Source organism: Propithecus coquereli, unplaced genomic scaffold, assembly GCF_000956105.1.
Source record: "Propithecus coquereli isolate 6110/MARCELLA unplaced genomic scaffold, Pcoq_1.0 Scaffold164, whole genome shotgun sequence".
NCBI lineage: Eukaryota > Metazoa > Chordata > Mammalia > Primates > Indriidae > Propithecus > Propithecus coquereli.
In genome coordinates this window covers 1,730,231-1,756,871 of record NW_012140969.1, presented here as the reverse complement: position 1 = coordinate 1,756,871, position 26,641 = coordinate 1,730,231, and the positions used below count along the sequence as shown (strand labels likewise).

Below are 26,641 nucleotides of genomic sequence, written 5' to 3'. Positions count from 1 at the left end.
GGGTCTCGCTCTTGCTCAGGCTGGTTTCAAACTCCTGAGCTCAAACAATCCACCCGCCTCAGCCTCCCAGAGAGCTAGGATTACAGGCGTGAGCCACCGCGCCCGGCCAAATTATTTATTTTTTAAGACGGGGGTCTTGCCCTGTTACCTAGACTGGTCTCAAACTCTGGGCTCAAGCGATCCTCCTGTGGCAGCCTCCTGAGCGGCTGGGATTACAGGCGTGAGCCAACATGCCCAGCCTCCCCCTCAACAAACTCTAGAGGCTGTGTCTAGAAGTCCCCCTCATCTTGGCCCCCTGAAAACGTTGCCTTGAAATCCTCCCTTATCGCCTTAAGGACAGTTTCTGCAGGTCCCCGTTAACTTCCTTTCTGGGGACAGAATCTCCCCTACACCTAAGTTCACCCGGAAGGAGGTGTCTCATTCCCCCCACCCCAAGCCTTCTTAGTGCCCAGAACAGAGGAAGCCAATTGTGTCAGCATTTCCTGAGAGTCGAAGGGGTGGGGGGGTCAGCAGTGCACGGAGGCCTGCCCCACCCTTGGTGGAGACCCACGGGTGTCAGCCACCTTGCTGTGCCCCGCCTGTGTCCCCCACCCTAGGCCCTCAGGGTCAGAGCATTCCCCTTTCCCCACCAGGCCTGGGCAAGGTACAGCCCCCCTGACTTCTGCAATCTCAACTGCTGAGCTTCCTTCCCCTTGGGCGGCCCCGCCTCACCCCTGCCCTGCGGGGCACCTCTTGAAGGCAGCTTCCTGCCTCAGGCTGGCCACCATGGTGCCCTCCAGGCTGCCACCTAGGTCCTGCCAGACTTTGCTTATCTTCCTGCTGCTGGTCTGCTGTCTGCTGTCGCCAGGTGAGACCAGTCCACCCCGGGAGGGCTGAGTTTGGGGGACCGGTAGCGGGTAGGGGAACAGAGAAAGTGAAGCTCCCCATATCCTGCTGCCCTGGCCACTGTCTCAGCTTCCTGGGGAGAAAGTTCTGGCTCCTTAGCTCAGCCTTCAGATGGTCAGGCACCCCCACCCCAACACACACACAGACACAGACACACACATACACACACACACACACACACACACACACAGGCATGTGTGTGCGTGCTGTCTCTCTCTCTCTCTCTCTCTCTCTCTCTTGCCCCCGTCCTTCTCCACCCGGACCCCTGATCTTTGCCTATGTGGTTCCCTCTGCCGGGATCACTCTTCCCTTTCACTTGGCTAACTTTGACTTGGCCTTCAAAACTGGTGGGTATTGACACCTCCTCCAGGAAGGCTTCCTTGACTCACCTCCTTCTCTTTGCTGGATCAGAGCCTCCTCTGGCCTCCCTCTGAGCCCTCCCTCATCCCTGATGGATTCTCTGTCTTCCCCACTGTACTGGCAGCATCACGAGGGCAGGGACCATTGTATCTCAGCTCCAGGAGGGGTTGAATGGTAGGGCCTGATGATGGGTGGGTCATGGATCCCTGGAACAACCAGTGGAAATTCTCCATGTTCCCAAAGGTTCCCAGAGGCAGGAGTTCCTGCTGCGAGTGCAGCCCCAGAACCCGGTGCTTCCTGCTGGTGGGTCCCTGGTGGTGAACTGCAGTACCGAATGCCCCGATCCGAAGCTCATCACTCTGGAGACATCCCTGTTGAAGGAGCCAGTGGGCAATGGCCCGGGCTGGGCAGCCTTCCAGCTCAGCAACGTGACTAGTGACAGTCGGGTCCTCTGTGCCGGGTTCTGCAATGGCTCCCAGATGATAAGCTCCTCTAACATCATTGTGTACCGTGAGTAGATATGCCTGGAGGTGGCACTGACCTCGGGCAGTGGTAGGGACAGATGGCTAATGGCTTGGGGCAATGGGGACCTTGAGTTTGCAGGCATGGACCAGGGTTTTGACTCAGAGCCCAGACCTGGATGTGCACATCCGTGTGTGCGTATGTGTTTGCTGATGAGTGTATCTGTCTATGTCTCTGTGTGTGTTTGTAAGATACACTGTGACTGTGACCTGGGTGTGTAGCCCCCAGCTGACACTCACTGGGAAGCTTCTGTCCAGGGCTGGGTGTCTTGGCTCATGTCAGCAAACTGTGGTCATCTCTTCCCAACTCTGCCTCAACATCAAAATCAGCTATGGAGGGAGTATTTACACCACAGGAATTGGCAACTGCTGTAAATTGGGGCTCTCCCCTCCCACCCAACCTTGAGATCCCAATCCCTCGCATGACCACCATTTAGCAGCATACCACTGGCCCTGACCAGTGGTACCCAAGGTTATGGTGGGGGCCTCCTTGTGAAATATTCTACAATTATAAATATTAAGATGTTAAATATCTTTCACAGCAGCCAGTCTGTAGGTCTGTGTCACAGCTCAAGACCAAGGCTTGAGCTGTCAAGGGTGAGAGTGAAGATTCCCAAAGGAGGCCCAGGGTTTTGTAGCAGAGGACCCAGCCTGGGGCGGGTCCCCCATGACCATGCCAGAACACCCTGAGAAGCTTTCACATGGCAGGTGGACCGGGAAAGCCTTGAGTGGCTGGGACTGATTGCAGAGAGCTGAACCAACTTCTGGGACAGGCTGAGTCAGAAGTCCAGGCCTGAAGCTGGGAGGAAGGGCCAAGGGAGTCCCTAGACATGACATCAACAAGGCAGGTCTGCAGTTGTTTGGAGACCCACATTCTAGCCTGGGTTCTGCTACTTCTTTGCTGTGTGTCCTTGGGAAAATCACCTCACCTCTCTGGGCTGCTATATGTTCCTCCTTCCATAAAAGAGAAAAACAATAGAGAAGATTTCCCGAGGGTGTTGTGTGCATGAAGATGGATGACTTTCCTGGAGAGAAAGTTCTAGATAAACAGGAACTTTTATGATTAATATTAATATCATAAATGGTCATAAAAATTCATCCCCTTTCCTTTTTTTTTTTTCTCTTAACTGTGACATCTTTGGTAACAGAAGATTTTCCTTTTATTTTAGCACCTAGCAAGGTGTCTGAGAACACAGGAAATAATAAACACTTGTACTGGAACAGTTCTAAGCCCTACGCATTTATTAACTCAAAGCTCACAGCTCTGCACAGAGTCGCCCTGTCTCCTCCCCTGGCCCTGCGGTGGGGGTTGCAGGGCCAGGTGACGAGTGCCATTCACTCTTCCTTCCCCCAGGGTTCCCGGATCAGGTGGAGCTGGCGCCCCTGCCCCCCTGGCAGCCCGTGGGCAAGAACCTCACCCTGCGCTGCCAGGTGGCCGGCGGGGCGCCCCGGTCTCAACTCACAGTGGTGCTGCTCCGCGGGGAGGAAGAGCTGAGCCGGCAGCAGGCGGCTGGGGAGCCCGCCGAGGTCGAGGTCGAGGTCACGGCCACGGTGCTGGCAGGCAGAAGTGACCACGGCGCCAGTTTCTCATGCCACACGCAACTGGATCTGCAGCCCCAAGGGCTGGGGCTGTTTGAGAACACCTCGGCCCCCCGCCAGCTCCGAACCTTTGGTGAGGGAAGGGGCTTCAGACGGCCGGTGATGAGCTAAGCTAGGGTAGGGCGTGCCCTGGACCTCACGGGCTCCTGGGAAGGCATGCCCTTGGCCATTGTTCGGGTGGCCCCAGAAGGGAGGCTCATGCTGTGTGGAAGCTTTTGAGAATGCTGGGTTCATGGCCCTGTGGGTGTGTCTGGAGAAAGAGGGTGACCCAGGCCTCAAGCTATCCTGGGAGGAGGACCCTCACTGGGGGGATGAGGTGTGCTGGGGAAAACAGCATCTGTGGTTGTGTGAGGCCTCCTCCTGCTCACCAGTGCCCTTCTCCCCAGCCCTGCCCAGGACTCTCCCCCACCTCGTGGCCCCCCAGTCCTTAGAGGTGGGAACGCCGTCGCAGGTCACCTGCATCCTGGATGGGCTGTTTCCATCTTCTGAGGCCCAGGTCCAACTGGCACTGGGGGACCAGATGCTGAATCCTGCAGTCACAAGGAACAGCGACAGGCTCACGGCCAGAGCCACAGTCACAGCGCAGGCAGATCAGGAAGGTCCCCGGGAAATTGTCTGCAACGTGACGTTGGGGGGCGAGACTCGCGAGTCCCGGAAGAACCTAACAGTTTTTAGTAAGAGGGGTCGGGGTCTCAGGAGTCCGGGGGGCGTGACAGGGGCGGAGATTAATCCAAAAGGCGGGGCCTGAACTGTCCAATAGGAGTTGCAATGTGAGTTGGGCCTGAGCGTCCCAAGTAGGACAAGGCCCGCAAAGAGGGAGGAGGTGGCTTGAGAAGCCTAAATGCGTGGCCTGGATACCCCCAGAGGAAAGGAGCGGGCGGAGGGCACGGCCTGACTCGTAGGAGGGTCATGGTCCGTAAGCTCCTGCAAGCTCCTGCGCAATGCCTCGCCCTTAGGCTTCCTAGGGCCCATTCTAAACCTGAGCGAGTCCAGCGCCCCCGAGGGGTCAATAGTGACCGTGACTTGCATGGCCGGGGCCCGAGAACACGTCTTGCTGGACGGGGTTGCGGCTGCAGCCCCGGGACAGCCCGCCCAGCTTCAACTAAATGCTACCGAGATGGACGACCAGCGCAGCTTCTTCTGCAGTGCCATTCTCGAGGTGGACGGGGAGATCCTGAACAGGAACACGAGCGTCCAGTTGCGTGTCCTGTGTGAGTTGGTCACTCTCACCGTTAATCCCTCGAACCCTGCCCGAAAGATCTGATATTCCTTTGCTCCACTGTGCCTCGGGTGTGTTGAGTGTGTCTGATCACATGGTGATTCCACAGATGGTCCCAAGATTTACCGAGCCGATTGTCCCGAGCACTTGAAATGGAAAGATAAAACGCACCAGGTCCTGCAGTGCCAGGCGCGGGGCAACCCAGCCCCGCAGGTACTCTGTTCGAAGGAAGGCTCCACCCTTAAGGCGCCCGTCGGGATCCCATTCTTCGTCAACTTAAAATATAATGGCACTTATCACTGCCAAGCGGCCAGCTCACGGGGCACGTACGGCCTGGTGGTGGTGATGGACATTCAGGGTGAGCCAAGGCGGGGTCACGGGTCTGGACCGCCAAGTCCAGGACGCCCTGGGGCGCGGGTATTTACTCTGCGCTTTCTCCGCACAGGTCGGAACCTCCCCTCCGTCACGATCTTCATGGGGGTGTCAGCGACCGTGGCCTTGGTGACTGTCATAGGGGTCTTAATTTACTTCTACGGTGTGAAGCGGAGCGGCATCTACAAGGTGAAGCAAGAGACCTCGCTGCCCCTCACGTCTATGCAGCCCATCGAGACCGTGGCGGAAGAACCGTCCTGAGCAGCAGGACGCTGGCATCTTGGACCAAAGTCCCCGGATTCCCCAACCAATAAAGCCCTCCTACTCCGTAGTCTGTAGCTTGGTTCCACCTACGCTGCGGGGCTGTCCCACCGCGCTGCGCGACCCCTGAGTACCATCGCGGCTGCGGAAGGGGGCGGAGTCTGTGGCGCTCAGACGCGGCTTGAACTCTTGAGAGTCGGGCTGAGCCTTAGCCAATGGGCTGAGGGGGTCGGAAGGGAGGTGGGGCCTCTCTCAGCCAATCGGAGGGCGTTCCCTCGTTGCCGCTCTATGCCGCTCCGCCCCGGCTCGCTGGTCCCAGAAGGCGCCGGGTTTCCCAAGATGGCGGCCGACGTGTCCGTTACTCACCGGCCCCCGCTGAGCCCGGAGTCTGGGGCCGAGGTTGAAGCTGGTGATGCCGCGGAGCGCCGGGCGCCCGAAGAAGAGTTGCCGCCGCTAGATCCAGAAGAGATCCGGAAGCGCCTGGAACACACCGAGCGCCAGTTCCGTAACCGCCGCAAGATACTGATCCGGGGCCTCCCGGGGGACGTGACCAACCAGGTATGGGGGGGCGGTGTGGGAGCGTGGCGGGAAATACCACCGTGCGCGTGCGCGGGGGGAACTGGGCCACACCAACGCTGACGTGCGCGGGGGTCGTTGGGCGCGGGACCCACGCGGGATCGGGAGAGACCAAGAACGGGATGTGGGGGGGCGGTGATGAAGGGAGAAACCAACTTTGGGCTGAGGGCGGACGTTGCTAGGGGCGACCACTGGCTTGGGCGAGACCAAGTGATTGAAGGGGGCGGGTAATGGGAGGGGGCGGGCAGCTTTGGCCCTGTTGGGGGGTTGTGAATGGGCCTCTAGATTGGGACACCACTTGCCCCTTTCTCGTGCTTATCCCCACCCCCTGTATCATGGGGTGATGGGACCGCATATCCAGAAGTTTCAGGGCTGGCTGGGGCATGCCTCTCCATATCACGCGTTTATTCACTCCCCTCAGAGGTAGATCCGGAAGTTACAGCAGTCCCTGAGGTCTCTTCCCCCAAAACCCCTGGAATAATGAGGAAAAATGGGGTCTCCTGTCACCAGCCCACAGACCTACAGAAAGGAGGGGGGGTGGTGTTCTGTGGAGCCCCCATTGGCCAATCTGCCTGCCAGGAGGGCCCTTCTCTTGGGGCCTGTGTCCAGCAAGGCTTTCCAGTGCTCTTTGGACTCAGGGAAGTGGCATCTATGCTGCCCTGCCCTGTGACGGCGGAATGGGTTCTGTCTCTCTACTGCTGAGAATCCCAGCTCTCCGGCCCAGCAGCACACCTGCCGCTGGTCCTTCCTGCCCATGGATGGGCACATGCCCATGGATGGGGCCCCAGGAATGTTAGAAGGGGCTTGGTTTGGGGACAGACCAGGGGCAGGCACCACCAAGGACGGTCTGGTTTGTTTCTGGAGCCGGTCCTCCTCTTGGTACACGCAATCTCTCGGCTGGGAACACGCTGCCTCTCCTGCAAAGTGCACAGCGTGTCTGGCACAAGCTGGCCCCAGCGCCGTGCTCTCAAAGCTGGCTTGTGAGAGGGCGATCCTGTCAGCAGGAGAGAATTGAGATGTATGCGAAGCCATACACTGCGGGCTTATTAAGTACCCCAGTCAGGTACCCCTGGGTGGCATTCCCGCCGCTGCCCTGACCAGCTGCATGACCTTTAACAGGTCCCTTCACCTCTCTAGGCCTCCATTTCCTCTTGTGCAAAATGGGTTCGTTAATACGTCACTTGTAGAGTTGTTGGAAACAGTCTTGCAAAAGGAGGTTCAGACAGGTGGCGTGGCTTCCCTAAAGGCTTATTCTCTAAGAGTGTGTTGTGTTGGTTAATAGCACAGGGCCTGCAGCCCTGCTGGGTCTGGCCTGGCGAATGACCTTGGGCAAATAACTGCCTTAAGCCTCAGTTTTCCCATTTGTAATAGGAGGGTGGTAAGTGACCTGCCTTCATAGCTGGTCCACGTGAGGGTGGCACCGGGTTGCTCCCTATGGTCTCTGCTGACTCCCAATCCTTTGTCTTCTGTCCCCACAGGAAGTGCACGACCTGCTCAGCGACTATGAGCTCAAGTACTGTTTTGTGGACAAATACAAAGGGACAGGTTTGTGGGGCCATGGGGTGGACCAGGGCAGGGGGTGACAGTCCTTGAAGATGGGAAGGTCCTGGCTCAGTGTTTCCTCTCCTAGGGCCCCGGTATTGCCCCCAGGCCAGCGCGGCAGGTTGCCTCAATCTGTCTCTGGTCCTGGGTGCCCATCTTGGGGCAGCCTTCACGTTCTCCTCCGGGCTGTCTGGCCAGATACTTTGGCATTGGGCTCATTTCTTCCCACATTACTCGCCCCATCCTGTGTGGTCTTCCCCTTGAAGCCTTCCACGCCCTTGGCTTCCACCTAGGCTGTGCCCCTCTGTCTCTGCCTAAATGGCTGCCTTCCTCTGGTCTCCCGGCCAACATAATTTCACACTGCTACTTGCCCTCCCCCAGGAAGCCAGCTCCAATCCCACTGCCAACCTGATTAAACCTGATCCTAACACTCACCGTTATTCTCTCTCCTCACAATCTGTCTGCGGCTCCTCCTAATATGTGCCCCAGCCTTGCCGTCTCCTCGGCCACCCATGAGATTCCAGGCTGTCCCCTCTTCCATCCAGGCCCCACCCGGGTAGCAGCAGGCATCTGCCCTTCAGAGCACTGACAGCTCTAGGCTGTGGTTGCTGGCTCTCCTGTCTGCCTGCCTCCTGCCCGGAGTGGTCAGCTCCATGACAAAGGGGACAGGTCTTGTCCCTCGGTGGATGTCAGTGCCTACCAGGCATTGTGCCGGCATCAGACCTTCCAGGGCCTTCGCTTGCAATCTGTAACATGGGTGAGAAGGAGCTAAGGACAGGTGCCCCTCGGAGAGCTACCTGGCAGGCTGGAGTAGTGGTTAAGGTCTTGGCAAACAGGCTTAGAGTTCACACCCTGCTTTGTCCTTTCTCTGTGGCCACGGGGAAGTGCTTTTCCCTTCCAGAGGCTCGATTTGCTCACCGGCAAATTGACTGTGACCATAACATAACATGTATTTACCGGCTCGGGTTAGCCGTAGAACCAAACACATTAAAATGCCTAAAAGGCTTCGGGTACCTGGCACATAGTAGGTGCTTAGTAAACAGTGGCAGGAAGGCCGGATGCAATGGCTCACATGTGTAATGCCAGTAGTTTGGGAGGCCGAGGCTAGAGGATCACTTGAGGCCATGGGTTTAAGACCAGCCCAGCCTGGGCTACATAGCAAGACCCCGGGTGTGGTGGTGCACCCCTATAGTGCCAGCTACTTGGGAGGCTGAGGCAGGAGGATCCCTTGAGCCCAGGAGTTCAAGGTTGCAGTGAGCTATGATCACACCACTGCATTTCAGTGTGGGCGACAGAGTGAAACATTGTCTCGAAAAAAAAGAAAGAAAGAGTCAATAAGTCACATGTTTACTGAGCACCTAGGTTGGGGATCCAGATATTGAGTGACACTTACGTTCACACAGTCTTGCAGCAAGTATTTATTTAGTGCCTGTGCTAGGTACCAGGGACACAGTGGTGAACCAGACAGAGGTGGTCTAGTCCAGGGAGGAGGATGGTATTCAGACAACTGTGAAGGTGAAATGGACTTGAGGGAGCAGTCAGGGCAGGCTTCGCGGGGGAGGTGACGTTTGAGGTCAGAGCTGACATGTGGGCCAGGGTTAACCAGGTAAAGAGGTGGGGCTCAGTGTTCCACACTCAGAGAATAGCAGCTGCAAAGGCCCCGGATGGAGCGTGCCCAGCGTGGCCCAGGAGGCAGTGGCGAGCGAGCCCACACAGGCTCCGCTGGACCCTGCAACGAGAAGCCACCAGATGGGACAGGCACGATCTGGTTATCATTTCGAACAAAGCTTCCTGCGGCCACTGGGTAGATGGGGAATCGGGAGCGGCACATGGCAGCAGGGCTGAGGTGCATGGGTGGCCTGGAAAGGTGGTAGAGGGTGTTCAGTGCAGGACTCTGGAGCCCAGCTGCCAGGGTTCAAGTCCAGGCTACTCCACTTGGGCGAGGAGGCACTGTTTCCTCACTGGCAAAACAATGGTTCTGAGGATTAACTTGTGCCCATTTGACAGATGAGGAAACTGAGGCCCCCAAAGCCTCCTAAGGTTTGGGACTTAAACCTGAGCTCAGTGACCACGCGCTTAACCCCCACCCTTGGTGTCACCTCAGTTGCCCACGTAGTTCTTAGGACAGAGCCCGGTGAGCGCTGCTGTGTGTGCGCGTGGGCTCGCTGGCCCATGCGAGTTGCTCAAGGCTGGCGACTGTTCACATGGGGTGGTGCCCAAGGTGTCACCATCTGAGATGTCCAGCATTGGGATATCACATCTAGTTTGGAGGGCAGCGGGGTGGAGGAACAGGCCCTCGGGGCCCCACTGACCCCGAGCTGCCCTCCTGCCGCTGTAGCCTTCGTGACCCTGCTGAACGGGGAGCAGGCGGAGGCTGCCATCGGCGCTTTTCATCAGAGCCGCCTGCGGGAGCGCGAGCTGTCGGTGCAGCTGCAGCCCACGGATTCCCTGCTGTGTGTGGCCAACCTGCCGCCCAGCCTCACGCAGCAGCAGTTCGAGGAGCTGGTGCGGCCCTTTGGCAGCCTGGAGCGCTGCTTCCTGGTCTACAGCGAGCGCACCGGCCACTCCAAGGGCTACGGCTTTGCCGAGTACATGAAGAAGGACTCAGCCGCCCGCGCCAAGTCAGACCTGCTGGGCAAGCCGCTGGGCTCGCGCACCCTCTACGTGCACTGGACGGACGCCGGGCAGCTGACGCCTGCTCTCCTGCACTCCCGCTGCCTCTGTGTCGACCGCCTGCCACCCGGCTTCAGCGACGTGGACGCCCTGTGCCGGGCGCTGTCCGCCATCCACACGCCCACCTTCTGCCAGGTGAGCCCTGTGCCCGGCGCGGGGGACATTGGGGAGCAGATGCCAGGCCCAGAGCACCTCAGAGGGGTCCCTTGGAGTCACTTGCCTTTCCTAATCTCCTAGTTCCGTTTTCGGTAAAGCAGTAGCGACACAGCTTTGAATGGGGTGCTTGCTAGAGAGGCCTCGTGGGGCGGTGGGCCCGGATCTGAGCCAGAGGGCTGGGGGTGAATCCCTGGGCCCCGGCAGACACAGCGAGGCTGCCCTTACAATTGCTGATCGCAAGGCATGCTCACCCCACCTTTCGCTGATACCCTCATCACATGTGTGATGAGCTCCTGCCAGGCCCCAGCCCCGGGCCAGGCTTTGAGGAAGTTGTTCCAGAGGGGCTGAGATGGGAGGATTGCTTGAGGAGTTCAAGACCAGCCTGGGCAACATAGCAAGACCCCATCTCTAAAAAAAAAAAAAAGGGAAAGTGACGCTTGGCCAGATCCCAGCCCTGAGCCTCAGTTTCCCTTCTCTGTCAGTAGGGATTCAATACCTGCCCCCACTGGGTTTGGGCAAACAATCCCTTGTTCATTGAACCCACATGTGCCAAGCACTTCTGTGTGTGTCTTGCTTGCCCTGTGACCGGTACAGCAGGGCAGGGTAGGCCAGGCCCGGCTGCTCCCCGACAGTCTGAGAAGATCTTGTCTACAGATCCTGAAGGGAGACATTCCTTCAGCACTCGCTGTGGGTCCTGAGTACGTTACCTGCAATCGCTTCATCCTGTGACTACCCAGAGAGGCAGGTGTCGTCCCCATTTTCAGGTTAGGACACTGAGGCACAGAGGAGTCGAGTGACATGCCCAGGGTCACACAGCCGGGGACTGGCAGGGCCGGGATAGGCGGGCTGCTGCCTGGATCCGGATCCCTGGGACAGCTGAGAGGCGGCCAGTGCGTGGGCTGGGATGGGACAGTCCTAGGCTCAGACCCCAGCTCTGCAGCCCTGGGTGGGTCCCGGCTGCCTCGTGTAAGTGGGGTGTTGGTGCCCCATTTAAACCAGGCGTGTGTAGGAAACTTGCCCACTCACTGGTCATTCTGCGGCCTGCTGTCGCACACCTGTGCCCAGGAGGACACAGGGTAAATTATCATTAAAAGCATTTGTTCTGTAACATTTGGATTCAGTCAAAAGGCCACACTCAAAGATCCAGAAGGCCACATGTGGCCCCAAGGCCCCAGGTCCCCCATCCCTGCACCAGACATTTATTGAGCACCTGCTGAGTACTAGGCATTGAAGCAGCTTGCCTCTGAGGAGCTCACGTTAAGTGTCCTGGTTGAATGTGATACCTATTTAGTAACTGTGTGGCCTTGGTCACCCTTTGACCCCTCCGAGTCTCTCTCTGTTCATCTGTAAGATGGGCGTGATTATGAGAAGATGCATGGCCCGGCTGCAGCCAACACTTTCCCTGCCCAGGCGCTCAGTGGGTGCACGGCCCAGGCCCGGTCACATCCCACAGCGTCACTGCCTGGCTCGGCCACTGCCTGGAACAGGAGCGTTCCCTTCCCTGCCCCTTGTTCAGCATCTTATTTAATCCTCACAACAGCCCTGTGAGGTGGGGCCAGTTGCTGGCCCATTTCGCAGATGAGGAAAGAGGAGGACAGGGACATGCAAGTGCAGTGACCAGCCAGCGAGAGGCGTGCTGGGATTCCAGGTGGGACAGCTGACCTCAGGGCCCAGCTGCTTAATCAGGCACCCCCACTGCCTGAGATCGCCAGATGCCAAACTGCGAGTTTACTGTCCTGATGGGGTGGGGGTGGGGAGGTGTTTGTTTTCTACATAATCGAGAATCGCGGGGAAACCCATAGAAACCCACTGCAGTGCGTTCTGCCGTTTATGTGTAGGCAAATTGATATGTCTTAATTGCTTTATTTTGTTACAAAGTTGCTTATAAATATTTACCACGCAAATGTATAAAGCAAGTCTCACAAGACCTTAGGTGTTATTAAAAAGCCTTTTGCACACTTCAGAATTCATCGTGTCCAGAAAGGTGAGGCTCCCTGCTTGCTGGCCTCAAGTTTGCTGTGTTCCTTGTTTGAAACAACCAGCGAGATTGTTTTATGCACTTCAAAAATACATAATGCTGCGTACTTTCCGGCTGTCCCCTTTTTTTGACGCAAATATTGCTGTGCCTGCTTTGGTCTCCTTCCTCCACTCGCTTTGTGTGTGGCATGTTTCCATGCTCGGGCACAGAGCTTTCTTAGTTCTTTTGTGGCTGGGCATGTTCCACTTGACGGACACTACGCTAGCCCCTACTGATGGACAGGGCATTGGTCCCGAACCACAACCCAGCCATCCGCTTGTCACTTGGGACCAGGAGTGACAGCATTGTTTCTTGGGACAACCATCACCATGCCCAAAGTGGCTGGTTCCACGAAGGGCGTCCGCCTGACCTTGTCTGATCCCAGGTCTAGCTCTGTGGCCTGGAAAAAGACCCCCCCACCCCCTGCTGTCCCCTGAGCTTCAGTTTCCTCATGGGGGCGCAGAAAGTGCCTGCCTCTGTGATGCAGCGACATAACGCCAGCAGCACCCCGCCCTCGGGTGTGCAGGGTGGTCCCTCCGTGCCAGGCAGGGCCTGGGCTGGGCGCCCTCGCAGCATCTGCTTGCTGTGGGACAGCCCCATCCACAGTTCCAGCACCCAAAATGCCCTGACAACCAGGGGCTTGGTCCCCTGAGTTTGTGGCAGCCCCACTGGGCAGCAAAATATGACCCGAACCAATGCGGGCCCCCTGTGGCCTTGATCTTTCCGTCTTGCCGCGTAGTGGTTCCTGCGTTTGTGGGTTTGTGGTACGGGAGCTGCCCCAGACCCCGCTGGGAGTGGCTGGTACGTAACACTCGCTGTGTGTGGCGCCGTACCCCTCTTATCCCCCAAATCCTCAGTCCTCAAGCACACCTGGCCCCAGGGCTCCAGGTAAGGGGCTGTGGGCCCGAAGATCCAAGTGGCTGCTGTCAAGGGGGCGGAGAGACCCCCCTACCCTAGCCATGACCGTACCTCTGTCCTTGCTGCTCCCTGGCTGCGTGACCATTGCCTGCCTGGTACCGGCAGTCTCGAACCCAAGCTTGGAAGCCACCTGCCTTACCCACTGGCTGTGCGCCTTTCCCAGCCCTGGCTGCAGTGTCCTTAGCTTGTGGTCAGGTGGCGCTCCGGAGCCACCTGCCTGTCTCCCACCTTGCACCTTGGTGTGCTCGGGAATCCAAGTGGAAGTCCCTCCTCTGTGGCGTTGGCATTGGTGGGGAGGTGGCTCCCAGCACTGCCTTCCCAGCCACCACGTGGCCTCGGGTGAGCTGCGCTCTGTGCCTCGGTTGCCTTCTCTGGAAAATGGGTCCGATGCAGCCTCCCAGGGCTGTGGACTGAGCCGGTGCAGGAACAGGGCTCAGGACAGTGCCTGGCACTAAGGTCCCCCTCTCTGGAGGGTCCCTGTCACAATCGGGAGCCACATTTGGTCACTGTGCTCGCTTCACGGGGTGGTGCGGTCACTGCCACCCTGGCACTCACACCTGCCTGCCTCCTCCCTGCAGCTGGCTTGCGGCCAGGACGGGCAGCTGAAGGGCTTCGCGGTGCTGGAATACGAGACGGCCGAGATGGCGGAGGAGGCGCAGCAGCGGGCCGACGGCCTGGCCCTGGGGGGCAGCCACCTGCGCGTCTCCTTCTGCGCCCCCGGGCCCCCCGGCCGCAGCATGCTGGCCGCACTCATCGCTGCCCAGGCCACGGTGAGCGTGCTCGGGTGGGGGCGCCCCAGGGTGGGGATGGGGAGACCCCAGGCGGCGCGCTGAGCTGCCCTCCCCTCCTCCCCGCAGGCCCTCAACCGGGGGAAGGGGCTCCTGCCCGAGCCCAGCATCCTGCAGCTGCTCAACAACCTGGGGCCGTCCGCCTCCCTCCAGCTGCTGCTCAACCCCCTGCTCCACGGCAGCGCAGGGGGCAAGCAGGGTAAGGCGGGGCCGGGTGGGACCCCCAATGCGCTTGGAACAGGGGCTAAAGCCCTGTCCCCCGCATTCCCTGAAATTCTGCTCATCTCAGCAGTAGGCGCTAGGAAGCCCTTGGGGAGGGCTGAGGAGAATGGAGGTGGCCCGAGGGAACGGCTGCTGCCCACCCAGGGATGGGGACAGCAGAGCAGCCTGTAGCCGGGGGGAGGGGGGCTCCCTCCCTGGAGTGGACTCTGCCTGTTTTGGGCCCTTCCTTTGGGCACATCTGTTGCCCCCTGAAAGCTTCAGTTTCTTGCTCTAGCAACAGACTTGGGGCTGTGTTGCATGGCGTGGGGGACACAGGGACCACTGCCCATCCCCTTGCGTCTCCCCCCAGGCCTCCTGGGTGCCCCGCCGGCCATGCCGCTGCTCAACGGGCCAGCCCTGTCCACGGCGCTGCTGCAGCTCGCCCTGCAGACCCAGAGCCAGAAGGTAATGCCACATGCCACCCCCTCCCCACACCCGCACGGCGCCTTCTAGCGTGGCTGGCCCTCCCCGAGGGTGGCCGTCGGTGGAGTTGGGGGACCTCTGGCTGTGTCCCTGGGGCCCAGGACGAGGGTGATGCTGACTTACCCCGTCCAGTCCCACACAGTAGGGTTTGCCTTTCCCTCTGCTCTGGAGAGGGCCCCTGGCCTTGGTGGCCGGGGTGGGGTCAGGGGACCTGGACACACCCATTTACATTCTGAGACTGGGTGTGGGCTGGGAACGCCCCTGCCGGGCACCAGTTTGCGAATAGACTCTGCTCGAAGTCTCCCCTGCAGAGGAGCCACTTGGGGAAGAAAGTCCAGGCCGGCCCCCTCGGCACGCACACACGTGGACACACATGGACGGGTACACGTACACATAGACTCACGCACAGACACAGACGCACCCATGCCCCACCCTGTCTGGTTAGGTTCCCTGGGGCCTAGTTGGTGACATGGGCGTGTTCGGTGGTAACAGAGCGGGAGCTTGTGGGTTCAGACCTTGTGTGACACCGTGCCGTGTGATCATTTGCCAGGAGCTGGGCGTTGGACAGTGTGTGCCTAAGAAGGACCTTCACTGTGTGTCTGGCAGTGATGGACAGTGTGGGGTGACAGGCCCTGGCATGCAGGAGACCTTCAGTGTCCTGGCTGGCCGGATGGGCGACGGGTCGCATGTCACAGGCACTGGCGGACTCCGTGCGTGTCTGCCTGGGACTGGCTATTGACTCGGGTCTCGATATGCCGAGTGTTGTGACCTTCAAGACTCTGGGTGACACCTGTCTGCTGCCTAGGCCACCCTGCCCCGTCTCCAGCTGTCTGTGCTCTGTTCTTAGAAGCCCGGGATCCTTGGAGATTCACCCCTGGGCACCCTCCAGCCTGGGGCCCAGCCGGCTACCCCCCTCCTGGGAGAGCTGTCTGCAGGTAACAGACCCCGCCCTGCGTCTGCCCGGGCACCAGCACCCTGCCCTTCCCAAGCCCCTTTTCGCCACTGGAGTTGGAAGTTCCCAGCTGTGTGGCCTTGGGCAAGTGACACAGCCACTTTGGGTGTCAGCATCATCATCTGTCAGTTGGGTGCCCACCTCATGGGGTGGCCGTGAACGTTGTTCAGCAGGCAACACGAAGTTGCCCCAGGAAGAGGGGTCCCGTGTGGCCGGGCCACTGAACTCCTCCTTCTCTCCGTAGGGGGGGGCCTGACCCCGGAGCTGCCGCCCCGGCGAGGGAAGCCACCACCCCTGTTGCCACCACTGCTTGGCCCCGCTGGGGGTGACCGGGAGGCCATGGGCCTGGGTCCCCCAGCCGCCCAGCACACTCCTCCCCCACCCCCCGTAGGGCTCCGAGGCACTGGCCTCAGGGGCCTCCAGAAAGACACTGGGCCTCTGCCGCCGCCCGCTGGGGTAAGGCCTTGCTTTGCACCCGCCACCACTCCAGCCTCCCGCCCCAGCCTCCCGCCCAGCCACGTCCCGCCTGCCTGAGGGCCCTCGCGAATCCGGCCCTCCCGTCGCAGGTCTCGCTGCTCGGGGAGCCCCCCAAGGACTACCGGATCCCCCTGAATCCCTACCTGAACCTGCACAGCCTGCTCCCAGCCAGCAACCTGGCGGGTAAGGAGGCCCGGGGCTGGGGAGGCGCTGGGAGAAGCCGCCGCCCAGCTGAGGGCCCCCTGCCTAACCCCTCAGCCCCTGGCGGCGGCGGCAGCGGCGGTGCCAGCAGCAGCAGCAAAGCCTTCCAGCTTAAGTCCCGCCTGCTCAGCCCCCTCACCAGCACCCGCCTGCCCCCCGAACCAGGGCTGCCTGACAGCTACGGCTTGGACTACCCCTTGGTGAGTGGCTGGCTGCGTAGCCCTTTGTCCCCTGAGACCAAATCCTTCACCAGACTGGTATTTCTCTAACGACTGCCAGGCCACGAGCTAGCGGGGACCGTGCCAGATGTATCACAGCCCTTAACCCTCCTGTCTGTCTCCGCACATCCGACCCTGCTTCATGTGTGTCTGCTTGTCTGTCCATTCCCAAGACCTGGTGACCTCAGCTCGTGTCTGTCTGTTAGTCTTTCTGTCCCTCCCGACAGGCCCTTAGGCTGTACTCTGTCCCTCTAGAGACAGGGCTCAGCCTCCTGCCCGGCTCTGTCCATCTCTCCTGCCTTTGAGTCTCGTCTCTGGCCCAGGAGAGTTGGTCCTTTTATGATCCCAGTGTCCTCCAGGTCAGAAATTGCAAGCTGGCCACCCACAGGCCGCCTATGTCATATTCGTGCCACACTGGGTTTCAAACAAATCACAACTAAAATAAATGTCAACACGGGAATTGCGAGAAGTCACACAGCATGGATTCCCAGCTTGCCTCGAGAACTTCAAACGCCTGGCCTCGCTGGGGCCACGCACCTTGCACAGTGGCCACCGCTGGGGCCAAGGGGCAGCCACCCCCTGTGACGGGGCACGTTCTGCCTCATTCCAGCTCCCCAGCCTCTCACGGCCCCCACAGGCCACGTTTGCCCCCTCCTGGCCCCAGAATGGTAGGGGGTGACTTCCTTGGTGACTACTATGCCATGGAGTTCAGCCATCTGACCCCCTGTGCTTCTCCCACTTTCATTCAGGATGTGGGACCTCGGCGGCTCTTCTCGCACCCACGGGAGCCAGCCCTCGGGCCTCACGGGCCCAGCCGACACAAGGTAAGAGCTGCCCTGCGCGTCCTACCTGCCTGGTGTAGCAGTCAGCCTTTGCCGTCTAACAAGCCGTGCCACCCTGAGCCTAGGGAGACTTACCACATCTCCCCATTCTGCGGGGATGTGGGTGGTCCCCCGAAGTCACCTAGTGCTCTCCTGGGCCTCATTGGGACATACGGCCTCACATACTTTGGTCATCCATGGGCTGGGACGGTTCATCTCTGTGCTGCTGGCCTGTGCTGTTTGCGGGGTCTCTTCAGTCCTGCTGGCCAAAGCTAGTTAGGGCAAAGTGCAGAGCTGTTTGGGGGGATCCTACACAAGGGAGTGGATGCTCCGGTCACCTGCTCTAGTCAGCTGACCCCTTCTCTGCAGATGTCTCCCCCGCCCAGTGGCTTTGGCGAGCGGAGCGGTGGGGGTGGAGGCGGGCCCCTCTCTCACTTCTACTCGGGCTCGCCCACCTCCTACTTCACCAGCGGCCTGCAGGCTGGCCTTAAGCAAAGCCACCTCAACAAGGTAAGGAGCCTCCCCGGCCAAGGACAGGTGCCCTGGGACAGCCAGGATTCGGAGGCACCTGCCACAAGGGCTCTGTGACTTCCGCTGCCTAGGCCAAGGTTGGGGCGGTGGCAGGGGTCAGTCCTGCTCAGGGCAGAGTGGAAGCAGCCTGTGGTCCTCCCTCTCTGCTAGTCTTCCCTCACGTCCTCCCCCAGCAGCCCAGGGGGTGATTGGTGTTAGCCCCATTTGACAGACAAGGAAACTGAGGCTCAGAGAAATGGTGTGATCTGCCCCAGGTCTCATAGCTAGTAAGTGGCAGAGGCAAGACTGGAACCTAAAACCCCTCACCTTCCCTCTGGGGGTGTTCCCAGGAAGTGACACCCAGGAAGTGACCCATGCCACCTCTCTCATTTCTCCCAGGTGGTCGGCTCCTCCCCACTGGGCTCCGGAGAAGGGCTCCTGGGTCTCGGCCCTGGGCCCAACGGTCACAGCCACCTGCTGAAGGTACGGGCAGGGGGTGGGGACATGCAGGGCTGGGAGGCCCTCACCCTCGGGCAGCCCCTGACCCGCCGCCCCCTGCCCTCTGTCCCCAGACCCCACTGGGTGGCCAGAAACGCAGCTTTGCCCACCTGCTGCCCTCGCCCGAGCCCAGCCCGGAAGGCAGCTACGTGGGCCAGCACTCCCAGGGCCTCGGTGGCCACTATGCGGACTCCTACCTGAAGCGGAAGAGAATTTTCTAAGGGGCCGGCGCCAGAGATGCCCAAGGACCTGCACCAAATCGCTTTTGGGTTTTCTGGTGTTTTGTTTTGTGTTTTTTAAAAACATTTTCTTTCTTTCGGTAATAGAAAAATCTCTGAAAGACTTTACTGACCAACCAGCCGGAGCCCCAGGAGCCCAAGGAGTGTGGGGGCGTCTAGGGGCCTCAGCGCTCCTCTGGCCGGCTCCCCACGCCGAAACCCTGCAGCCTTAAGAGAGGGGCCCCGGCCTGCTCTCTCCCTCCCCGTCTCCTGTCCTCTGCCTGTGCCTGTCTCTCCGGGAGTCCTCTCCTGCCTCGTCACTCCTGTATTTTGGCCTTTCGAGTGCCTTGGAGGTTTCCCTGACCTCCTGTGAGGATCAGAGACCGTCCCCCTTTTTTAACTTTGACAATTGACTTGTGTTTCCTTTTCTAATTTTTAATTTTTAAACCATCCAGGACAACCCCCAGCTCTGATTCCTTCAAGGCCCAGCCTGTCTGGGCTTCATTCCACACTTCGCGGTTTGAAACAGCTCAGCCCTCTTCTCTTTTCCCTGCAGTGTCTGCTGCAGGCATGGCTGTCTCCTGCCCCTGCCTGCCCGCTCTGGCCCGTACCCCAGCCCCAGGTCCCCAGCTCCCCGCCACAGCCCCCTCGCCTTCTGATGCCTTAAAGCTGGGCCCCAGGCCCCGCTGGCCAGAGCTTCAGACGCCAAGCTCTGGGAGCTTGACTACGGACCAAACAGCTCTGGCCTGGGGATTGGGCCCCCCTACCTAGGGTCTCCACCCTGGGGACAGTAGAAGGCCAAAGCCTTCCTCTTGGCAAACCAACCCCACCACTCCTTCCGCGCAGATGGACTTTCTCTGCCAGCTTAAACCAGTAGCCCTGCCGTCTGTCTGCGGGAGTCAGGCGTGGAGCCCATCTCACTGAGCCTCTGCTGTCCGCCCCCTTGTTCAAGATGAACTACCCTCTCCAGTCCCAGGCCAGATCACTGGAGCTGGCCTCCTTCAGGCCCAGCCCCGAAGACCAACAGCTCGGTGCAGATAAGCTCTGCACCTGCCCACCAGCAGGACCTGTCGGCCTGAGATGACCCTGGGCCCTGCCCCTGGCCGACTGGGCCAGCAGCTTCCCTCCCCTGACTGGGGGCCCACAGCCACTCCAGGGGATGTCCTCTCCCCAATCTCCCCACACAGACCTTTGCTGAATTAAAGTTTGTAAGTAAATGGTTTTAAAGAAATCAGAGCTGGCTGGTTCTTGGGACAACAGTGGGCCCGAGTGGGAGGTCTGGGACACCCCAGCAGGTTTCCGTGCGCCGGATCCTGCCCTGCACCTTCCCACCCTGGTAGTCCCCACGTGGGCCTCATACTGCCTCTGGCCCCAAAACGCTTGGCGCTTGTGTTCGGGTAATTACGGGCTCTTTGCGCGCCTGTCCGGCACAGCGCATGCTCAGTTGCTGGGTCACGTGATGTCTGTCATGGCCGCCTCCATGGCCCGAGGAGGCGTGAATGCGAAGGTTCTGCTGCGGGCTGCCAGGGGCACCTGGTGGAACAGGCCTGGGGGCTGTTCGGGGTCCGCGGAGGCGGCAGCGCCAACGATAACCAGAAAATTCCAGGGGACAGGTACCTGGGACGCCCGGGATGGGTAGCGTTAACGCGTCGGACGCCGGCTGGGTGGGGCGCAACCGCTCACCCAACCGTGTTTTCCAGGCTCGCGCCAGACGGGAGAGGAGGAGGCCGGCGGCCCTGAGCGGCCCGGGGACGTGTGAGTGCGGGGGGCCAAGTCCCCCATTTCTCGTCCCACAAGGTTCCCCTGGTCCCCACTTTGCCCTGAAGCTTCGTTCCTAGGTCCCTCTTCTGCCTCGCTCTATTCGGTCCTTGTCCGTCAAACCTCAGCCCCAACTTCTACCGGGCCCCTGAGTCCATCGTCCACTTCAGCATTCGCACCTGTCTGTCCCCAGAGTGAATGTGGTGTTCGTAGACCGGTCAGGCCAGCGGATCCCAGTGAGCGGCAGAGTCGGGGACAATGTTCTCCACCTGGCCCAGCGCCACGGGGTGGACCTGGAAGGTAGGAGCCGGGCACAGGGAATTGAGGAGGTCCTTATCCATTCGTTCAGAAACACACAAATCAGGTATGTCTCTCCACTACTTAACTCACCCATGACTTCCCACCAAATATGGACTAAAATTCAGACTTCACACTGTGGCCCCATTCCTTGCCTAGCCCTTACTTATTATTTATTAGAGGCCACTAGAACCTCCTGCCTTCTGGGAGCTTGTGTTCTCTCTTCCTCCCCCTGTTCTAGCCACACTGGCTTTCTTGCTGTTCCTCAAACAGCTAAGCTCATTCCTGCCTCAGGGCCTTTGCATGGGCTGTTCCCTCTGTCTGAAGTCCTTTCCCAACATACATTCTGGCTCCTTCTCATCCTTCAGATCTCAATGTAAATGTCATCTCCCTGATAATCCCATCCCCCTCGGCCCAGCTAAAGTCCCCATGCCCTAGTCACTGTATCATATCAGTGTGATATGATATGACACGTTGCTCTTCTCAATGTTTCATTTTCTTCTTTGTCACCTGTCCCCCAATGAGATCAAAGACCCTTGTTCTCCTTGTTCACACTTATTTGTTGCCTATTGTGGTTCTTATACTGATCTTATCAGTATTTGTTGAGGGAAAGATAATAGCAGAAATCACTTTAGGCTTGTTGATACATATTAACTGATTGAATCTTCATGACAACTTTATACGGGAGGGGAGACCGTTATTCCCTTTTATAGGTGAGGAAAGTGATCTTCAGGATACGAGTAAGTGACGAAACTAGATTTCAACCCAGCCCATTTTAGCCATTAATCTGTGCTGCTCTTCTATGAACATTGAATACCTTCTGTGTGTCAGGCAACAGTGTACAAAACAGATAAGGCCTCTATCATGTCACACGAATTTCAGCCTAATAGGGACAGTAATCCTGTGACTAAACACACAAGTACATCATGAGTAACCGGGAAGGGTGGTCAGAAGGAAAATGTACAGGGTTCGTTTTTTTGGGGGGGTGACTATAATAGGGAACCTGATTTAATCATTAAAGGGGGCAGAGATGTTGGGGGATCATGGCAGGCTTTCCTCAAGTTCTGCCGTGGAATCCATTGGCCAGCATCTGGGACAGAGATTGGAACATGAGTTTTAGAAGCAGGTGGCCTGTGTTCACATTTTGCCTCCTACCAGCTGTGTGACCCTGAGCAATGTACTTAGTCTCTCTGGGCCCTTGTTTCCTCATCTATAAAATGGAATAATTTAGTTCCTATTTCACTGAATTGCTGTGAAGATTAAACTGTTTAGGCCAGGCGCGGTGGCTCACACCTGTAATCCTAGCACTCTGGGAGGCCAAGGCAGGAGGATCAGTTGAGGTCAGGAGTTTGAGACCAGCCTGAGCAAGAGTGAGACCCCATCTAAAAACAGAAAAAATTAGCTGGGTGTGGTGGCACGTGCCTGTAGTCCCAGCTGCTCAGGAGGCTGAGGCAGGAGGATCGCTTGAGCCCAGGAGTTTGAGGTTGCTGTGAGCGAGGCTGACGCCACTGCACTCTACCTGGGGTGACAGTGAGACTCTGACAGAGTAAGACTTGGGAACAGCTAGCTGAGTAATGACAGGATGGAGGGTGTGAACAGTGGGTGTGCAGGCCCCGGAGGGACAGATGAGGCATGTGGTAAAACAAGGCTTCTCCTCCTGACTGACCACTCACTTCCTGCCCCCAGGGGCGTGCGAAGCCTCCTTAGCATGCTCCACCTGCCATGTGTACGTGAGTGAGGACCACCTGGACCTGCTGCCGCCTCCTGAGGAGAGGTGAGCCTGAGCCCCTCCCAGCTGCAGGCTTGGCCACCGAGTCTTTGTGTTCCAGGAGTCCAGAGATGCCCCTGGGCAACATCGGAGGGACCCCTCCCCTCCTCATCCCACCTCCAGCTGCTGGAAGGAGAGCTGCCTCTCTGACCCCTCCCCGCGGGTCCCCCATCTCCCCAGCAGCCGAGCCAGCCTGCAGAGGCTAACCACTGCCCTTGTTACCCCAGGGAAGATGACATGCTGGACATGGCCCCCCTCCTGCAGGAGAACTCCCGGTTGGGCTGCCAGATCGTGCTGACACGAGAGCTGGAAGGGGCGGAATTCACCCTGCCCAAGATCACCAGGAACTTCTACGTGGACGGCCATGTCCCCAAGCCCCACTGACGTGGGCAGCTGGACAGGCCTGGACCGCCATGGCGCCAGAGTGAGGACTGAAGGAATAGTCAAGTTGCCAGCCCAGCCCAGAGCACTGAAAGGCTGGAGAGAGACGCAGGAAGCCCCCGAGAAGGCCACAGACCCTGCTTGGGAGAGATCCCACCGCCCGGCCAGGCTCTGGTGGGGATAGCGCCGCTACCGGGGCGGCCTCCCTCAAACCCCTGAGAATCGGGGTACCAGGAGGGGCGGACTTAAATCAGAACTCCAATAAAACTGTCTCACAGACTTTCAGTATGTTGAGTATCCTTGGGGGGCAGGTCCCAGATCTACAACTGCATATGCCGGGGACCCCGCTTCCCCTCCATGAGCAGTGACGGCCAGTGATGGCCAGTTAGCGTGCTGAGGCGGAGGCCGGGGCCGCTCGTGGAAGGCCCCGCCCCTGCAGCTGCGGAGGGATTTAGAGGGATGGAGGCGCCGAAGCTGATTCTCTGATCCTCGTCTGGTCGTGCTGGTCCGTCCTGTCCAGGTGGGGCTCATTGCACCCCCAGCCAGAAGCGCCCGCGCCCTGCAGGTCCCGCTGTCCCAGGTGGGGCTCATTGGCGGGCGCAGGGGGGGCGGGGCCGGGGCCTGGGGAAAGTGGGAAGGGGAAGTGGGCTGGGCTGCGGCGTGATGGAAGCTGAGCCAGCCCCAGACTGCTCCGACTGCCTGATGCCACCAGAGCTACTGGCGCCGCCCTGTCTGGACCCGAAGCCGCCCCCGGGATCCCCCACCCAGCGGGAGCCGAGGACCCCAGGATGCTGCAGACTCAGTGGGAGGTGCGAAAGGCCAGGCTCCCTCCTCCCACCCCCCACGCCCACCCCTCTTACTCTGCACCTGACCCAGTGGTCACGGGGTCATGACCTCTGGTTCCTGGGGTTCTCCAGGGTGGCAATGTTAGTTACTGGTACTTAACAAAAGAAGAGGTTCTGGTCCCTAGGGACACTTGGGGTCATCCAGGGATCAGAGGCCGTGCAATTCCATGCCTCTGAGGCCGATGTAGGCACCACCAAGGGTTCATCCAGGGGTTATGGAGGGGAAACCGATTATAACGATAAAAATCATCGTGATCATCATAGCAAACCAGAGGCTTCAGATCTTGACTTGGTCCCCTCGGGTGGTCCTTGCCTGGGCGACCTACTGGGTGGATGACGTGGTTAACTGATGTGGAGGGTTGAGAATGGTGCTGGGCGCGCACACAGTAGGCACGTGGTGTTTGCAATTACTTTGCAACTTTTAAACCTTCAACCCAGTGTTAGGAGTAATTCTTCGCCCCAGACAGGCATGTAACCTCCCCAAGGGCACACAGCTAGCAAGGAGCAGACACAGGTTGGAACCCCCACCGGCCTGCTGGGCCCAGGAGTCACTCAGGGAACTGGGTGACCCCCCTCCCCCTTGTCCCCAGGTCCCTCTGGCCTGCATGCCAGGACTTGGTCTCCGCCCTGCGCTTCCTCCGAGTGACAGCAGAGGAGCTGGCCCAGCCCCCTGCCCACAACACCCAGGCCCCGGGACCCTGCTGGGAGCTGATGTCTCTGGGGACTCTGGGCCCCCTACCTCTGGACATGGATTCCAAGACTATGCAGACCCACATTGGCAAGAAATGCCACAGCCTGGACCCTAAAGGGACTCCCCCAGCCCCACCCCAGAGAAGGCCTCGGAAGCAGCCGAACCCCCACCGGGGCGCCGAGAAAGTGGACCCTGGGTTCCAGGGGGTGACTCTGAAGTTTCAGATAAAGCCAGATTCCAGCCTGCAGATCGTCCCCACATACAGGTAGGGGCTGGCTGGAGCCAGGGCGCCTTTTATGCCAGTAACAAGGAGAACACCCAGGGTGGCGGGCAGAGGCCTGGGGACAGGTGCTCGCAGGCATCAGTTCATGGGCTCCCACACCAGCCCCATGTTACACAAGGCCCAATCTCTGATGGATCCAGACCTCAGCCTGGTGCCAGATCCAGCCCTGCCACCACTGAGGTGTCACCTTCCAGCATGAGACCTGGTCTCCTCTTTCTGTGTCAGGCCAGACCCTACCAAGGGGTGCTGTTATTTTTCCCAATAACGGTAAGAGTTACAAGAACAACAGCAATAAGTGGTAATAGGCAGCACTTGATATGTATGGGCTCATTAAAACCTTGGGAAGCCCATTTTATAGGTGAGGAAATTAAGGCAGAGAGAGGGAAATAAACTTGCCCAGGGTTATACAGTGAGAACGTGGGAGAACTGGGATTTGACTTTTAGTTTTGGATTTTTTTTTTTTGGTAGAGATGGGATCTCACTATATTGCCCAAGCTGGTCTCTAACTCCTGGCCTGAAGTGTTCCTCCCTGCTCAGCCTCCCAAAGTGCTGGGATTACCAGCATGAGCCACGGTGCTGGCTGAGAACTGGGGTTTGAACCTGGCAGGCTGGCCCCAGGCTTACTACCTCTTGAAATAATATCAACTATTATTATTATTATTGTTGTTGTTGTTATGAATGAGGGGCAAAGCTAGGCCTTTCAGCATCAGATTCTTCCTTGGGAGGTGCCTGATGTCTTCACATTAAATCTACATTTTGGGGGGGCTGTCGGGGACAAGATAACAGATCCCCTAATGCTAATGCCTTGTCTACCCCCCAGCTTGGCCTGTAACACCCGCTCTCAGGGGCTCCCTGCATGCCCTGCCGGGGGTCCGGAGGTCCACCCTGCAGGCAACGAGGCGCTGGGTGAGTCCTGAAGACTTGACAGCTATAAATATTTTGGGGGGGCCAACATCCTATCTTCCCTGTCTTCCTCCCCATCCCGCTTCCCCATTTAGACCCTTCCAGGGGGAGTCACAGTGTCCCCCTCCACTCGGGCTGAGTCACCCCCACCCCCAGCTTCCTCCCCTGCCAAGCAGTGCCATCTGTCTCCCTTCCTGGCTTCCACTCTCTCTGAGATCTGGCGACACCCCAGGAGTGGCCTGGAGCCAGGTGGGGCCTTCACACAGACCCCCACAAAATACCAGCCTTCCTGGCTCACATGCTTGGCCTCTGACCCCTGCCCTTTGCCACCCGACCCTTCAGGGCCCCGGCGCTGTGCCTCCTGCAGGACCCAGACGACTCCACTCTGGAGAGATGCTGAAGATGGGACCCCTCTCTGCAATGCCTGCGGTATCAGGTCCTCAGAATGCAGGAGGGAATCGGGATGGGGGGGCGTCCCCAAATCAGTCCACCAACATCTGGCTCTTGGGGAAAGTGATTTCCTTGCGGTGGTTTCTGGGCCCCCGCTGCATCCTGAAGGGTGGTTTCTTGTACCCCCACCCCAGGTACAAGAAATACGGCATCCGCTGCTCTGGCTGTTGGCTGGTACCCAGAAAGAGCATCCAGCCCGGGAGGTTGTGCGGCAGATGCGGAGTGGCCCTGGACCCCCACCACAGCCCGGCTCAGGCAGATTAAGCCCTGAGCCTTCACTGATTCCTCATCTGGAGCAAAAAAAAAAAAAAAAAAAAAAGCAGTGAGCCGTTCTGCCTCAGTTTCCCCAGGGGTAGAATGGACAGAAGCTCTCCTAGGAGGAGTGGATTAAGAGCCAGCCTGCCCTGTGTCCCCATACAGGGATCCCAGGGCGAAGACCCAGGCCCCAGAGCCCGTCTCAGAGGGTCACCCATCCCCTATACAGTCCCTTCTCCAGTCAGGCTGGGCTGAGCCCCGCTCAGGAAACGTGGTTGGTAGTGATGGGTGTACTGTTAACAGCAAGAACAATAAAACAGCTACTCACAGAGAAAGAGCGGTGTGATTTGGGGATCCCACCTCGTGTGCCCGTCTCCCAGCCTGGGAAAGTGGGGCGGGTGTTTTCTCATTGCTGCGAGGGGCGTGCACGCACACACGGGGACACGCTCGTATACGTGCAATAGTCTGACACACACGGAATCGGCCACATTCGCCACACTGTCCCATTCGGGTAAACAGCCACCACCCACAGAGACGGACAACA

General features: G+C 59.0%; 4 protein-coding genes across 4 annotated transcripts; all 4 read left to right on the top strand.

The window, feature by feature from the left end:
* The first annotated feature begins 525 nt into the window (after positions 1-525).
* ICAM3 (intercellular adhesion molecule 3) lies at positions 526-5,333 on the top strand. The gene is made up of 7 exons (XM_012641310.1): positions 526-847; positions 1,489-1,755; positions 3,121-3,438; positions 3,752-4,039; positions 4,322-4,576; positions 4,694-4,942; positions 5,030-5,333. The coding sequence occupies exons 1-7, from the start codon at positions 766-768 to the stop codon at positions 5,215-5,217; spliced, it is 1,647 nt and encodes a 548-aa protein (XP_012496764.1). The 5' UTR covers positions 526-765; the 3' UTR covers positions 5,218-5,333.
* Positions 5,334-5,505: 172 nt separating this feature from the next.
* Positions 5,506-18,901, top strand: RAVER1 (ribonucleoprotein, PTB-binding 1). Its single transcript, XM_012641300.1, has 13 exons — positions 5,506-5,775; positions 7,272-7,338; positions 9,674-10,143; positions 13,678-13,869; positions 13,957-14,086; positions 14,459-14,553; positions 15,419-15,506; positions 15,768-15,979; positions 16,090-16,401; positions 17,169-17,243; positions 17,610-17,750; positions 18,150-18,233; positions 18,323-18,901. The coding sequence occupies exons 1-13, from the start codon at positions 5,506-5,508 to the stop codon at positions 18,467-18,469; spliced, it is 2,283 nt and encodes a 760-aa protein (XP_012496754.1). The 3' UTR covers positions 18,470-18,901.
* Positions 18,902-19,923: 1,022 nt separating this feature from the next.
* On the top strand, positions 19,924-22,920 carry FDX1L (ferredoxin 1-like). Its single transcript, XM_012641344.1, has 5 exons — positions 19,924-20,079; positions 20,167-20,221; positions 20,418-20,524; positions 22,208-22,295; positions 22,517-22,920. The coding sequence occupies exons 1-5, from the start codon at positions 19,926-19,928 to the stop codon at positions 22,671-22,673; spliced, it is 561 nt and encodes a 186-aa protein (XP_012496798.1). The 5' UTR covers positions 19,924-19,925; the 3' UTR covers positions 22,674-22,920.
* Positions 22,921-23,333: 413 nt separating this feature from the next.
* Positions 23,334-26,106, top strand: ZGLP1 (zinc finger, GATA-like protein 1). Its single transcript, XM_012641239.1, has 5 exons — positions 23,334-23,479; positions 24,061-24,471; positions 25,310-25,395; positions 25,735-25,828; positions 25,977-26,106. Exons 1-5 carry the CDS (start codon positions 23,334-23,336, stop codon positions 26,104-26,106), a joined length of 867 nt encoding a protein of 288 aa, XP_012496693.1.
* The last annotated feature ends 535 nt before the right edge of the window (positions 26,107-26,641 follow it).